At 34.8% G+C, this 13,764-nt stretch overlaps 2 protein-coding genes across 2 annotated transcripts; one reads left to right on the top strand and one right to left on the bottom strand.

Annotated features, from left to right (window-relative positions):
- Nucleotides 1-2,922: 2,922 nt before the first annotated feature.
- LOC114752067 (uncharacterized) lies at nucleotides 2,923-5,937 on the top strand. The gene is made up of 2 exons (XM_028940801.1): nucleotides 2,923-3,136; nucleotides 4,693-5,937. The coding sequence occupies exon 2, from the start codon at nucleotides 4,694-4,696 to the stop codon at nucleotides 5,495-5,497; it is 804 nt and encodes a 267-aa protein (XP_028796634.1). The 5' UTR covers nucleotides 2,923-3,136; nucleotide 4,693; the 3' UTR covers nucleotides 5,498-5,937.
- A 7,048-nt stretch (nucleotides 5,938-12,985) lies between these two features.
- LOC114752066 (uncharacterized) lies at nucleotides 12,986-13,642 on the bottom strand. Its single transcript, XM_028940800.1, has one exon. It carries the CDS (start codon nucleotides 13,640-13,642, stop codon nucleotides 12,986-12,988), a length of 657 nt encoding a protein of 218 aa, XP_028796633.1.
- Nucleotides 13,643-13,764: the final 122 nt, after the last annotated feature.

Raw genomic sequence — 13,764 nt, 5'->3', positions numbered from 1 at the left:
GTAATAATGCAAATGAAAGGGGTATGCCAACTAGGAGGAGAAAGAGTTCACGATATCATGTATTTCCAGCTAACCATTTTTGTTCATATATTGCTTCCGTGGCCCAACAGTGACTTCAATCATGCTACATACTACACAACGATCCAAGTGTAGCCTGCATGTTTGTCGAAATGTCTCTGTGCATCGTCATTATGAATATATGGCATCCCATGTTCTTCTTTCGTACGTGTTCATACTCGTACAAAGCACACGTCTTCTGCCTGTACGTATAATTTTGTGTGTACGTGTGTGTATGCGTGTGTGCCTTTTTTTTTAAAAAAAAAAAACATTAAGCGCAAATATCTTTCTATTAAAAATATATTTAAAAGCACTGGAGAAGACTAAGAATTTATTTCGATTGACTTATAAGTAGTTTTTTAATTGTAATTTACAAAATATGATATAAGTATGTAAGGAGAGTTTTGCCTCAACTCATATATAACATGCTTGTATAAGTGATTCCAAACGCCTAAATGCAGGCAATGTCTTGGTGCATATTCAAACCATGCGGGCTTGATTTAAACTTAGTTTTCGTTATTATTATGATATAATAAGACGGGAATTGTCCCTCAAAGTTAGTACATTTTATAAACAAATATGATCCATATCTCATAAAAACACGCGGTTATTTATTTATTTATTTGTTAATATCATAACCTCGTAATTTACATGTAAACTATAAATATCATCATAAACGTTATTTGAGTCGTAATATATACTTGCATGGAGTCTAAGAGGTTATTGGTTATTTTTTTGTTGTTGCAAGAGTGGGCTAAGCCCAATTACAAGAAACTGAATAGACTGGGGACTAGCTCCCAAACTCCCTTTCTGCAGAAGCACCATGGGATGCTCAGGACGAGCTTCATAAAAAGCAGTCTCAGCAATTCCTCTACTCAGCTAAAATTTGTCTCTAGAGGCTGGGGGGAGGGAGAGTTCTAATCAATGCTTTCTATTTTTATCTTTAATTGGTACAAGCTTTTGGTTGCTTTCATGGATTTTTTTTTTCCTGGTCTTATTAGTTATGTAATTCTTCGGTCTTAAATACAGTTGAGAAGTTTATTTTTATTCTATGTTGAAGGGGTTTTTATAAGTCCGGAAATTTTTTAACACAAATAATTAAACAATATTTTAGAAAGTTCAACACACATTTATTATAACTAAAACAACTAATCATCTTAGTCTCTATAAATTAATTATTTAATTTTTACACCTAAGATAAAAGGGAATCCAAGGTTTTAGTTTGGTTGTATGTTGCAGTGAACTAATTGCAGCGTAATTAGTCTCAACTAATGATTTTTCAAATCAATTATTATTATTTTTAAAAAATTAAACATAATGTGTTTTGTCAGTGTTTAAAATTTTAACATTAGAATTTTATCTCACGAAACTAGCCCCAAAAATCCGCTTTATAAATTAAACGCCTAAAATTAAATCCCAGCAAATGGGTACTTTTACTTTTTCTTTTTGGGCATGGGCTTAACTGCCTGTTAATTGAAACGTGGGATATTCTGGTCATCCGAAAGTGAATTGTGGACAAGAGGTCAATCTCATGTCAATTCGACTTGACTGTTGTAATTTTACGTGTTTTAATTGTAAAACAGTTTAAAATTCTAATCCAGTTTTTACAGTTAAAAACTACACTTCGGTCCATTTCATTAAAATTTGAATTAAGATGCAATTTTGTCCCTGATTTTTTTTCTTAGGTGTGATTTTGCCTCTAATCTTTAGGTGCGATTCTACCTCTAAGGGTCAAAATTACACCAAAAAAGAAGAGATTAGGATCAAAATTGCACCACTAAAAAGATCAGGAACAAAAGTATATCTGAAAAATAAAATCATGGGTATAGTTGCATCTTAACCCTTAAAATTTTGTCGTTTTTAACGAGGAATCTAATTTCAAGGTATCTTAATATTATGAATATGAAAAACTCATGCCAGCAAATGAGTAGAATAAAGATGCATTGAATTCCATCATACCCATCACGCTTGAATAACCTATGCTTGCCATTCACAAGTTTTCAATATTTCCGACGCACGCAAATTTTTATTGAAAGCAGTGGTATTCAAAGCATTGTCACGTATTGAATACAGACATCTCTTCTGATAAAAATTCAATTATGATTCATCACACTATATGAAATTAGTTTCTTTTACTAAACTTAGTCTCCGTTTTTAAGCTTTTTTTTTTAATGCAAAAAAGTTTAGGTGAATTGGGGTTTGGAAAGTCTAGGTTCACAGAATGCTTATAGAGATACTTTCAGAATGCTTACCACTAAGATTTTCATATCAGCAGCAAAATAATCTTGTTAATTGTGAGTCAACTCCTTACAAACGCTTGGTGGCTACGCTTATTTTATTTTGTTATGACTTCTGATTGCGTATAGACTTGATTATGTGGCCCAAGAAAAGCCATAAACGTAATATGAGCTGGATTCACTTATTTTTTTAAGCCAGAAATTTTGCAGCTGAGTACTATAAACTTGGGCCCAGCCCAATTAAAATTTGTACCCACGCGTCAAATTGGCAGTTTAAAATAAGGATAATCTCAAAAACGGAAAACGAAAGAAAGAAAGAAAGAAAGAGAGAGATTGACAGGACAAGGGAAGAGGTTTGATGAGGTAAAAGAATCCGACAAAAGAAAGAAAAGCACCAAAATTTCAGGCCACGCAGTAGAGACTGGAGAGAGGGGGGCGAGGTGCTCCCAAAGGAAGGACTTGAGGAGATTATCTTTAATAACCAATCAAATAAATAAATAATGTAAATAATAGTAAATCGGCCAAAATATCTGAGCCTCGGAGTAGACGACGTCGTTATCGTGTAAGTGAAAACGAACGAAGCAGGTTGTGGCTGCCGTTTGCTGGCGCTGGATCTGTGCCCCCACGTTCAGTACAAATGCCCAAACCTAAACCGAAGTAAGCGAAGCCCCCATCATTGCAATCATATGCCCTCCTTTCCTTCAATCCTCTGTTATTGCTCTTCGCTTCACTCTCCTCAGCTTCACTCCCTGACCCTACCTCCACCAGATGGCTACGTATCGGGGGTTTCCTTAGCTATTTTTTAATTCTCTCAACCGGTGTTTAATCGCTTCCATTGTTAGGTACTGCTTGTTCTTGTTCTTCTTTTTTGCATTCCCGCCTCTTTATTTGCTCACCTGCATAGCCTGTAGTTATCTCGCTTGATTTTCCATTTATGATTCATCGATTGTGAGGATCGAATTCTTTTCTGCGCGTTAGGATTTTTGTGGGGGATTGCAGTCGTTTTATCTCCCCCTGTTGTTGGACTGTTTTGATTTTTTCGTCGAGAATGATCTTCCTTTTTTATTTGGATTCAATTGGATCGGAGAGTTCAAGTTATGGGTGTTTGTTATATTTGCGAACCTGACATTTGACCGGTCTTTAGAAGCAGCGGTTACGATGTAGGTTGGTTGCGAGGGAAAATTTTTCTCTATTTGTTTATTTATTTCTTATTTGGGGCCGACGGTGGGAGTGCAAATTTGAGCTTCTTCTACTTTTCTTTTCGTCCAGTAGGCTTTGTTTGATGCGCCATTAGGCTAGATAAGAGAGCTAATAGGATCGAATTTTATTCTGTGCTAGTCTGCGCAATAAATTGTGTAAGCCGTTAACTTAGAACATTTTATCTGCGCATCACTGTATAATTCTATGCACCCAAGAAAGCCAAGAGAGGGGTTAGACATGATAAGAAATCCTGTATAACTCTCCTTAATTGAAAAAAATATTTTTTTTCTCGTTATTCATTATCGTTATTCGTTGCTACCATTTCCGCTAGCACACTCCTTGGCAATTGATGCCACTACTGCTTCTATTGCCACATTCTCCTTCATCATTACTCTCATTACCGTTATCATCATGTTAACACTACCCTTATCGCGGCCATGCCAGTGGCATGATCACCGCCATTGCTACTACAGTGTTATTACCTAAGCAACCGCAATTATGATGCGCTGTTTACGGCTTACTCATTATTCACGCTGTGCTTATATTGAATTGTTTTATAAGTCCTGTTAGGGTGCCAAATTTCATTGTCTTTATTGCTAAGATGCAATTTCATTTGTAACTTGACAGTTTGGGTTACTCTGTATGCTAAGCGCTTGATTCATGATTCTCATTGCTTACCTGATTGAGCTACAGGCAGCTGTACTCCATTAACTTGTTATTTCATGCATGTTTCATAATCAACATCTTTTTTTCTATCTTGATTTAGTGACTGCCTCACACACAGTCCAACTGCTTCCTAGGTTGTCTTTAAATTTTATATGGTTACATTAAATGATTCCTGAATTCTAGTTTCTTTCCTGAACTACTTTGTGATGCGTACTGAGTTGATGCTGGAGATATGATGTTATCCTAGTTAAATGTGTTTCTGCAAACCCATAATTATCTATCAGCCCTGTTTCATAGTTAACTCCGATGCATCGGATCTGTCTATACAATGGATTGCATTGCATAACAATATGAAGGTGAAGCTATTCCCTTGGTGAGTGCTATGTCACTCTTTTATTCTAGGGATAACTTCATCTGCTCCTGTCCCTATTGCAAATGTTTCAGGCTTGTGTTTTGTGACTTCTCATGGCTATCATTAATGATCATGTTGAGGTCCGAGTAATGCTGTCTGCTTTCTTCTGTTGTGATTCAGAATGTGGAACTTTGCGTCAAGTTGTATTGCTGGGAGTGTGAAACTGAAAAATGATTCTCTAAAGCCAACTCAGTCTGCTTCAGAATGCTCCGATGATGAGACTTCTTCTGTTGTGAGCAGAGAGGAAGGGCTTGAATGCCCGATATGCTGGGAATCTTTTAATATTGTTGAAAATATACCCTATGTTTTATGGTGTGGCCACACCCTTTGTAAAAACTGCATCCTAGGATTGCAATGGGCTGTTGTGAAATTTCCAACGCTGCCCATTCAGCTTCCCCTTTTTATCTCATGCCCGTGGTGCAACCTTTTATCTTTCCGTTTGGTTTACCGGGGAAATCTCAAATTTCCTCGCAAGAACTACTTCCTTCTTTGGATGGTTGAGAGCATGAATGGCGATAGAATGAAGTCTCATTCAACTTTCTGTGGGGATCATCAATCACTCTGGCCAATTAAAGACCATTTAACAGCAGGACAACCAAGCCATGTGAATCCTCGGAGGGGACAACTTGTTCGCCATCTAGAGCCGTCAAGTTCTAATCAACATCAAAATAATGCTGGGGGTTTTCTCAGTTTGGAAAGACTGCACACTTCTTTTCGGAAGTCCCTGGTTTTCTTTGTACACTTGACTGCTAAGTTCCCGCTGATCATTATACTTCTTCTTATAATCTTGTATGCAATACCAGCCAGTGCAGCCATTTTGGCTCTGTATATACTTGTTACCATTCTGTTTGCTCTCCCATCATTTCTCATCCTGTACTTCGCATATCCTAGTTTGGATTGGCTTGTCAGGGAAATCATTACATGAGATTGCGAAGTGATATATATATGCAATCTTTATGAATAGAAGTCTGCCTCTCCTAATTGCCGTCTTTATCCTAGATCTTCTGCTTTGTAATTAGCCGACTTATCTTTATCAGGCTGCTTCATTTCTCTCTGTATACATTTTACAGTCCCACTCAATTTCAGGTGACCTTCAGAGTTTCTTGGAGCTCTGGTAGAGCTTCACGGGGTATCGTCTGTCCTGTTTGTAGCGTTAGAAGTATTGATGTTAATTCAAGGCCCTGGAAGGATCATGGTGATGATTTTTTCCTGGCTGTACGTGTCGTGCTTTATCATTTTTTTTTTATTTAACTGAAGAACACATCTGGTATAGTTGTGTAGCATTGAAAAGCTCCTGCTCTATGTACCCATTTGGGACTGTAGTTCCATTGTTTGAAATATAGTTATATAGAATTAATTGGTGTACTTGATGTTGTCGGAGTTCTTAAATGTTCGTTATCAATTTTTTTTTTAAAGTAAAAATGACATATGGACAGATTTTATTTTATCGTAGAACGTGATTGACAACGCTTTCCAATGTGTCGTGGAAAGGACAAATTGTGAGGTAATCCTCCAGTCTTTAATATAGGACTTAATTATTGAGTTGGTTTTGGTCCTAAATATAAGATTTATTTTTCATATTTATCAATAATCTCTAAATTAGCCCTATGGATACTCCCTTAACCATAATCAAGTAGAAGAAGAAGAAGGGTATTGAGAAAGATGATTATGGTGTTTTAGGAAAAACGTGTCATATTTATTATAATTAACTAACTTACCTAACTTCCTTAATCTAATCAAATTAGTTAAATGGGTCTTATATTAAGGACCGGAAGAGTAAAAGTTAACACTACGTGTTTTCCGGGGGAACGAAAAATGAAATAAAAAGTTTTCTATAAAAGAAAACGATTTAAACAAAATGATTTTTGATAATGTGAAAAAGTTAAAAAAGTAAATTTAAATATAAAAAAAATTTGGACAAATGCTGCTTATTTATGAGCCAGGCAGGACATTGTTTTTTGGGGGACAATTTTAATGTGTGCCATGTGAATAGTTTGTGGAACCTGATTCCATTGAACCAAACGTCATTTTCCTCGACTTTCTTTTTCATTACCGCGCAGCCAACACGGCATAGAGAATGGAGTCAATGATCCAAATCGAGCACAATGCCGCACATTCTGTTGCGCAAGAATTCTCGGAAAGAGAATTCCACCCTTGAGGGGAAGTTTTCTGCAAAAGCAAGTGTTGAAAAGGTCGACTCTTCATTCCTAACTCAGACTCCAACGCATACCTTTCACTTTCCACTTGCTATGGTCAAAATTTGGGCAAGGGAAGATTTGTCCTCCTCAAATCTAGACGTCACGCAAGTTGATTGTTCCGCTTCCCCTATTTCCTGACGAATCATTTCTTTTCCGTCTCTATGCCCCGCACAAAAGAAAATCATCAACCTTCTAGATGTCGTGGGCTCGTGGCCCATGTATACAAGTAAAGATGTATTACTCTATTTTTTAATATGAGAACTAATTTGATATTTAATTTGATCTTAAATACTCTTCCGGTCTTTAATATAAGATCCATTTAATTAATTTGATTAGATTAAGAAAGTTAGGTAAGTTAGTTAATTATAAAAAATGTGACACATCTTCCTAAAACACCATAATTATCTTTCTTAATACCTCATTTCCTTCTTTTACTTGATTATAATTGATGGACTTCTATAGGGGTAATTTAGAGAAAATTGATAAATATGAGAAATGGGTCTTATATTTAGAACCAAAACCAACTCAATAATTGGGTCCTATATTAAGGACTGGAGGAGTATGATATTTTAATATATTTCTGCCTTTCATGTTTCTCTGTTTTGTTTTAGGATAATCTTTATAGTAGTTATATATGTTACATATTTTATCAAATAGTAGTTCTCATTAATACACATGATTAGCAATGATATTTTATGAAAGACAACATATATTTATTACAAATAATTAACTTAACTAGTTTTTTAATTTATATAAATTAGTAACTATCTTTTATATTAAGGACCGGATGTAGGACTTTATAATTATGTATTTTATTTTTTCCTCTCTCATGCGCCACATTTTTGCGGCTACTACAGAATCAAAATTCTTCATGCCTGAATTGCGTGGCATCTTACTTCTTGAAATTCGAATCCTAAAATACGTTAATGGGGACGAGAGGGCTGGTTGATCTACTTTTCTTGGATGCTGACCAGCAATTCTCCATTGTTGGATAGCCATCCTCCTTGACTGACTTCTCCCGCCAACTGATTTCGCCTACTTCGTAGTTGTCATTTTCTACTCACCTCATGGACTCTTGTCAAATTCCCACACCGCCCCTCTGATTTTTTAACATTAAAAATAAAAACCAACCACATTAAAGAGCATTAATTCTTGTTTTTTTTTTGGGACCTGATAAAAGAGCATTCTAGACCTTGTGCATGCAGATTGGAAAAGAATCCATGGAGATGATATATTAATATTATCATTCACCTCCCTCTCCTCTTCTGCTCTCTCCATATGTGTGTGGTTATATAACTTCTCGTCTTTTTGTCAGTGTCATCCACAAATTGTTTGATGCTTCAAGGCATGCAAGCTCGATCCACCGTGCATCCCCCCCCCTTCCCTCTTTCCCTTCCTTCCTTTGAATATTTTTTAATTATTCAATGGGTTAATATAATTTTTAGTCTTTCAAATTTATTTTTATTTTGATTTTGATTTTGATTCCTCAATTTTTAAACTATAAATTTTGATTTCTTAATTTTTTTATTTAAAATATTAGTCCTCACAATCTAATAAAAATCTGTATCATTTTGTTTCTTGAAGAACTAAAACCAAAATGAAGACAAATTTAAGTGGTTAAAATTATATTAATCCTTATTTAGTCTTAATTTTTTTTTAATTTCAATTACTCCTTTCCAGATTATGATGATCTACGTCTCTTGATGTTTTTGTTTGTGTGAAGCTAACATGAAATAATAGTGACCTGCGAGCTTGTGATGAATGATAGCGATGATGATGAGCGGTCCGGGACGCCGGTGATGCGCGAGAATGGAATATTCTTTAAACCTAAAAAGGACAATTAGATCGAACAAACAACCATTAATTAATATTTCTTCAGTCTTTAATATAACACATATTTAACTAATTTGATTAAATTTAGTTAATTATAAGAAATATGACATATTTTTTCTAAAACACTGTAATTATCCTTTTTAATATATTCACCTTTCACTTACTTAATTATGGTTAAATGAGTATCCATATGGGTAATTTATAAAAAATTAATAAATATGATAAATAGATGTTATATTTAGGACAAAAACTAATTTAATAATTATATCTTATATTAAGGATTGGAGGAGTATTAACAAAAAGAAATTTAGAACAAATTTCTTATGTTCATTGTGTTAAGTTCTTTAATAACAGATGGTCATATATCTTTTTTTCATGTGAATTTATAATTAAATTATATTCTCTCCGGTCCTAAATATAAGACATATTTTACACTAAATATAAAACCTATTTTATAGTGTAAAATAATCTTATATTTAAAATTAAAAGAAGTATTAATATTTTAAAAATAAGATACATGATTATATGTGATTGAAAAATTTAAGATATTAAATATGATGTAAGAATTGTCAGTGTTAATAATAATGTGGGCTAGCAGATAACATTCAAAAATTAACAACACAACCTAACGTGACCGACGCAATCTGAGTCTGCCGCGTTAATACTAAACTATGGGTAGCCATAGCAGAACCACAACTTCGTCTCTATTCTCCCTCTTCTTCTTCCTTAATTAGTCAAACCGCTTCTTACCTAAATTACTAAAGTGAAATGAATTAGCTAGTCACAATTAATGTGTTAAAAATCTGTGATGACTTTTTTAAAACATAAACACCCTCGTAATTAATTCATTATATTTGCTTTTTTTTTATTCATCAGAAAAGGACTGACGTTTCAATTAGGAATATTATGAGAACAAAAATTAAAATATTAGACAAAAATAGATAATATTTTATATTAAAAACCAGATCGTAGTTTTTGAAAGCGTTAAATATAATATCATGAGTTTTAATTATGTACATATTTTTGTTTTGATACATCTAGATGTTTAATCAGGTAAAGAAATGAAACGTTGAGATTAGCCATAGTGGTAAATGAATAGTTGTGAATTGAAATGACCTTTTTCTCTAATTCCCCTGAGATTATGGTATGATGCCATGCCCATTTCTAATTTTCTACTGTGTCATTTTGGGATTTGTCAACCTACTAATTGTCATCATGAATCGTCCCTTGTCTTGCTGAAACTGGATCACCCCCTCAATTATTTATATTGTTGTAAATGCCATAATGAAGATATAATAATCTTTATCCCCTGAAAGGATATCAATGAAGATAAAGATTATTGTTGCCATAATGCAGGAGAATCCCAGGATACACTCAGTCACAATATGCTGGATCACCCCCTCAATTCATTCTAATTTGGTGTACTTTATTATTGTTTTTTTTTTTTGATAAGATGGTGTATTTTAAGGAAGTGTCTGGATAGAAACTAAACTATAGTTTTAAAAGTATTTTTACAGTATACAAAATAAATATGTGAAGGAGTTTGTCCCGTTTTGTAAAAAAATACTTTTAAAAAACACTTTTATACAATTCCAGACACCTCCTAATACGATGGTGAGAATTGAAGGCCATTTGAATATTAAAAAACACGAGCACGACGATTTCACTCACAAACACAAATACTACCTCCGGTCCTAATTATAAAAGTCAGTTGACTAATTTGAGGAAATTAAAGAAGTAAGTTAAATTAGTTATTTGTCCTAAATAGGTGTTGTCTTTCCTAAAATATCTTTGTTAATTAAGTGTATTGACTAGAACTATCATTATTAAAAGGGCTACTTTAGAAAAAATGTATAAATATGAAAAACAAAGTGGATTAGGGTCTTATATTAAGAATCAAAGCTAGTATATAATAATTTTTTTGAGTTATCCGAAGCAAATTTCATGATAACAAATATTTTCTTATTGCATATTAATTGGAAAAATTAGAAAAAATATTCCCTGAATAATTTATTGGCGAGAAAATTGTTATGCATAAAAATATCAGCATTCCATAAATATATCAATATCTTAATTTAGATGACTTTCAATAATAAAAATTTCAATTGCATCTGTTTAATTTTTAATTGTTTTAAGAAACGATTAAAGAAAATTTAATAACTCGCACAACAAATTAAGAAATTATACCCCACTATTATTCTTTTATTTTCTTAACATGGCCTAGATTCGACGTCTTCTGCCAAAAACCTTGGGTTTAGTGAGAAAATTTCTTTTCAACGTCTTCTCTCTCTTCATCCCTCCCTCTGGAGTTTGGATTCTGTGACAAAGGGTAGAGTTCGAATTCACTCCGTCCACACCCAAAAAAAAAGAAGAAGAAAAAAAGAAGAGGAACTGACTGTACACGGAGTTTGGAAGGGAAGCCGCGGACGAGAAAAGAGAAAGCAAAAGAAAGGAGGAAACTAGAAGCGGTTGCTTTCAGTCTTCCACTTTCTCTTCTATGAAAACCAAGGGTTAAAAAGTTGTGTCGTTCTGTTCCTTCTTGGCTTTCTGATCAGACAGGCTTTCTACAAACTGTGACTATTATAAGGTATTCTATTTTTATTCGTCGACAACCGAAATTAACAACTATGAAAACCATCTTCACTAAAATTATTTCCTGGGTTCCTCTTCTTTTCTGCGATATTCAAATGGGTTGGCGGTAAACTGCAATCTTACTTATCTTCTCCTTTTCGTTGGATGGTCCAATTTTGCCGCTATTAAGATTGGGTTGTCATATTCATTTGAGTTTCCTTTCTGTTGTACCGGTATGGTTTCGTTGGGTGTGTTTCCTGGTTTTCATCATATTCCTTGAGTTTCATTTCTGTTTTACCGGTTTGGATTCATTGGGTGCGTTTCCTATGTATCTGTTTGTTTGTTTGATTGATTGTGTTTGTTTTTTCTTGGATTGAAGTTGTCTTCTGAAATGGTTTTGTGCTAAATATTCGACGTCAAGCGATGTTTTGTTCGGAGTACGAATTTCCATTATTGTTTTTCTTATGATGGCATGGTATTAATCTAAATTCTTCTGCTTGCATTATGATGTAATGAGTTTTTCTACACTCCTGTTATTTTTGTTTAGTATACTGTAGCACTTGATTCCCTCTCATCACGAAGCTGATTATTAGCTTGACTTCTAATTTTCATATCACAAGTGAAATTTTGTCACATTTCTCTCTTCATTGATTTCATCTAATTCTTTATTACTTGATCTTTGGATTCTTCGTGCCTTTATATCAAAGATTATTTAAAAAGATTAGCAACGAACAATCACGACGCATATGCTGGTAGCACAGGCGTCTGGAAAACAGAGCATTGTTGTTTCTTATCGAACGTAACTATGAATGTGAAAATAGATAATTTACCAGATCGGGTGTTCTATATTGTTCCGTCGGATGTTCCATGATATCATTCCTTTCCTATTTTTGTTGCCCTATTACCTTTTCCTGTTGCATCAATACTTTCACGTGGGAATAATAAAACAAGTTTGGAAAGGGACGACATTCTTATGATGTCAAATTTCATATAAATGATGGCCCGTCAAGGCTTTTCTATTTTTGTCTTGACATTTTGTGCTGTGGAAGTTTTTGAACTTTTCTATCAGGAGGCACCAATATTAAAACTCAAACCAGAAGAATCAAGAAAATTGATTATTATGTTCAATGTTTGGGAATTGTTTCCCTAAATCGAGAAAACTTCAACTTGATATTTCCTTTCATTTTGCTTTTACTGTTTGAATCCCTCATTACCCAATCTTCAATCCTGTAGCATTCCCTGGATCCATCTAAAATTAACTCTGTTTTTGAGTTTCAGGATTGTTTGTTCTAAATCTTTATCCGCCATCTGATGGCTGAGGAGAGTGCCGATTTACCAGTAGCTCTGGAAGTAACTGATTCATCTTCGGTTAAATTAAGAAGGAACTCCATTGCTAGAGCAAGCTCTGGAAATATTGAAGATGTAGATATTCCTCATTATCGCAGAGCTTCCATTGGCTCTTGTCATGATTTTTGTAAATATGGTTGGAAGCATGCTTTTGAAGTGAAGGAAAAACATTCTGTGGCCAGCAGAGTGCAAAGAAGTCCACTCAGTCAAAGCTCTGAAGCGGATGTCAATGGGGCAAAGACTCATGTGGCCAACCGTAGAGCATCTACTGGTTCCAAGCCACCAAGGAAGGCATCAATGGTCAAGGTCAGAGAATCAGTCAATTCCGAGCCCCAGATTTCCAACATCTTTGACACCAATGAGAAGGAAATGCCAACAAAATTACCTGACAGCCCGAAACAAGGAAGGAGTGAAGTTCCAGTAACAAAGAAGAAAACATCAGTGGTCAAGTTGAAAACAATAATTCATAAAAAATCCCGAACAGCTGATTTTCCCAATATTATCACACAAGGGAACTCATCAATTTCTGCAAAGCTGGTGCGAACTTCATCAAAGCCAACTTTGGGGCCGGTGAGAGATTCATCAAAATCACCTGTAGAGCCAGTAGAAGCTTCAAAATCAGTAGCAGAGATGCCAGTAGAAACTTCATTAAAATCAACTATTGAACCAGTGGAAACTTCCTCAGAATCAATTATGGATACAATGGGAATTCCATCAATATCAATGGTGGAGCCAGTGGAGTTTTTATCAAAATCACCTCCGGAGCTGGTGGAAACCTCATCAAAATTAAATGTGGAACCGGTGGAAACTTCATCAATATTAACCATGGAGCCAATGGCGACTTCATCAAAGTCAATTATGGATCCAGCGGGAACCCCATCAATATCAATTGTGGAGCCAGTGGAGTGTTCATCAAAATCAACTCCGGAGCTGGCAGAAAATTCATCAAAATTAGATGTGGAAGCGGTGGAAACTTTATCAATATTAACTGTGAAGCCAATGGTGACTTCGTCAGAATTAATTATGGATTCAGTTGGAATTCCTTCAATATCAATTGTGGAACCAGTGGAGTGTTCATCAAAATCACCTTCGGAGCTGGGGGATACCTCATCAGAATTCATTGTGGAAGCGGTGGAAACTTCAGCCGAATTAACCGTGGAGCCAATGGTGACTTCATTAGAACCAATTATGGAGCCAGTGGGAACTTCATCAATATTGATTGAGAAGCTGACGGCAAGTTCAT

The sequence above is a fragment of the Neltuma alba genome, unplaced genomic scaffold, assembly GCF_004799145.2.
Source record: "Neltuma alba isolate B1F8T4 unplaced genomic scaffold, ASM479914v2 tig00007216_pilon, whole genome shotgun sequence".
NCBI lineage: Eukaryota > Viridiplantae > Streptophyta > Magnoliopsida > Fabales > Fabaceae > Neltuma > Neltuma alba.
The sequence above is the reverse complement of the archived record's forward strand: the minus strand, read 5'-3'. Positions and strand labels throughout refer to the sequence as shown.

Coding starts and splice junctions, on each gene's coding strand:
- LOC114752067 (XM_028940801.1), top strand. CDS start 4,694: ATGTGGAACTTTGCGTCAAGTTGTATTGCTGGGAGTGTGAAACTGAAA.
- LOC114752066 (XM_028940800.1), bottom strand. CDS start 13,642: ATGAATTCTGATGAGGTATCCCCCAGCTCCGAAGGTGATTTTGATGAA.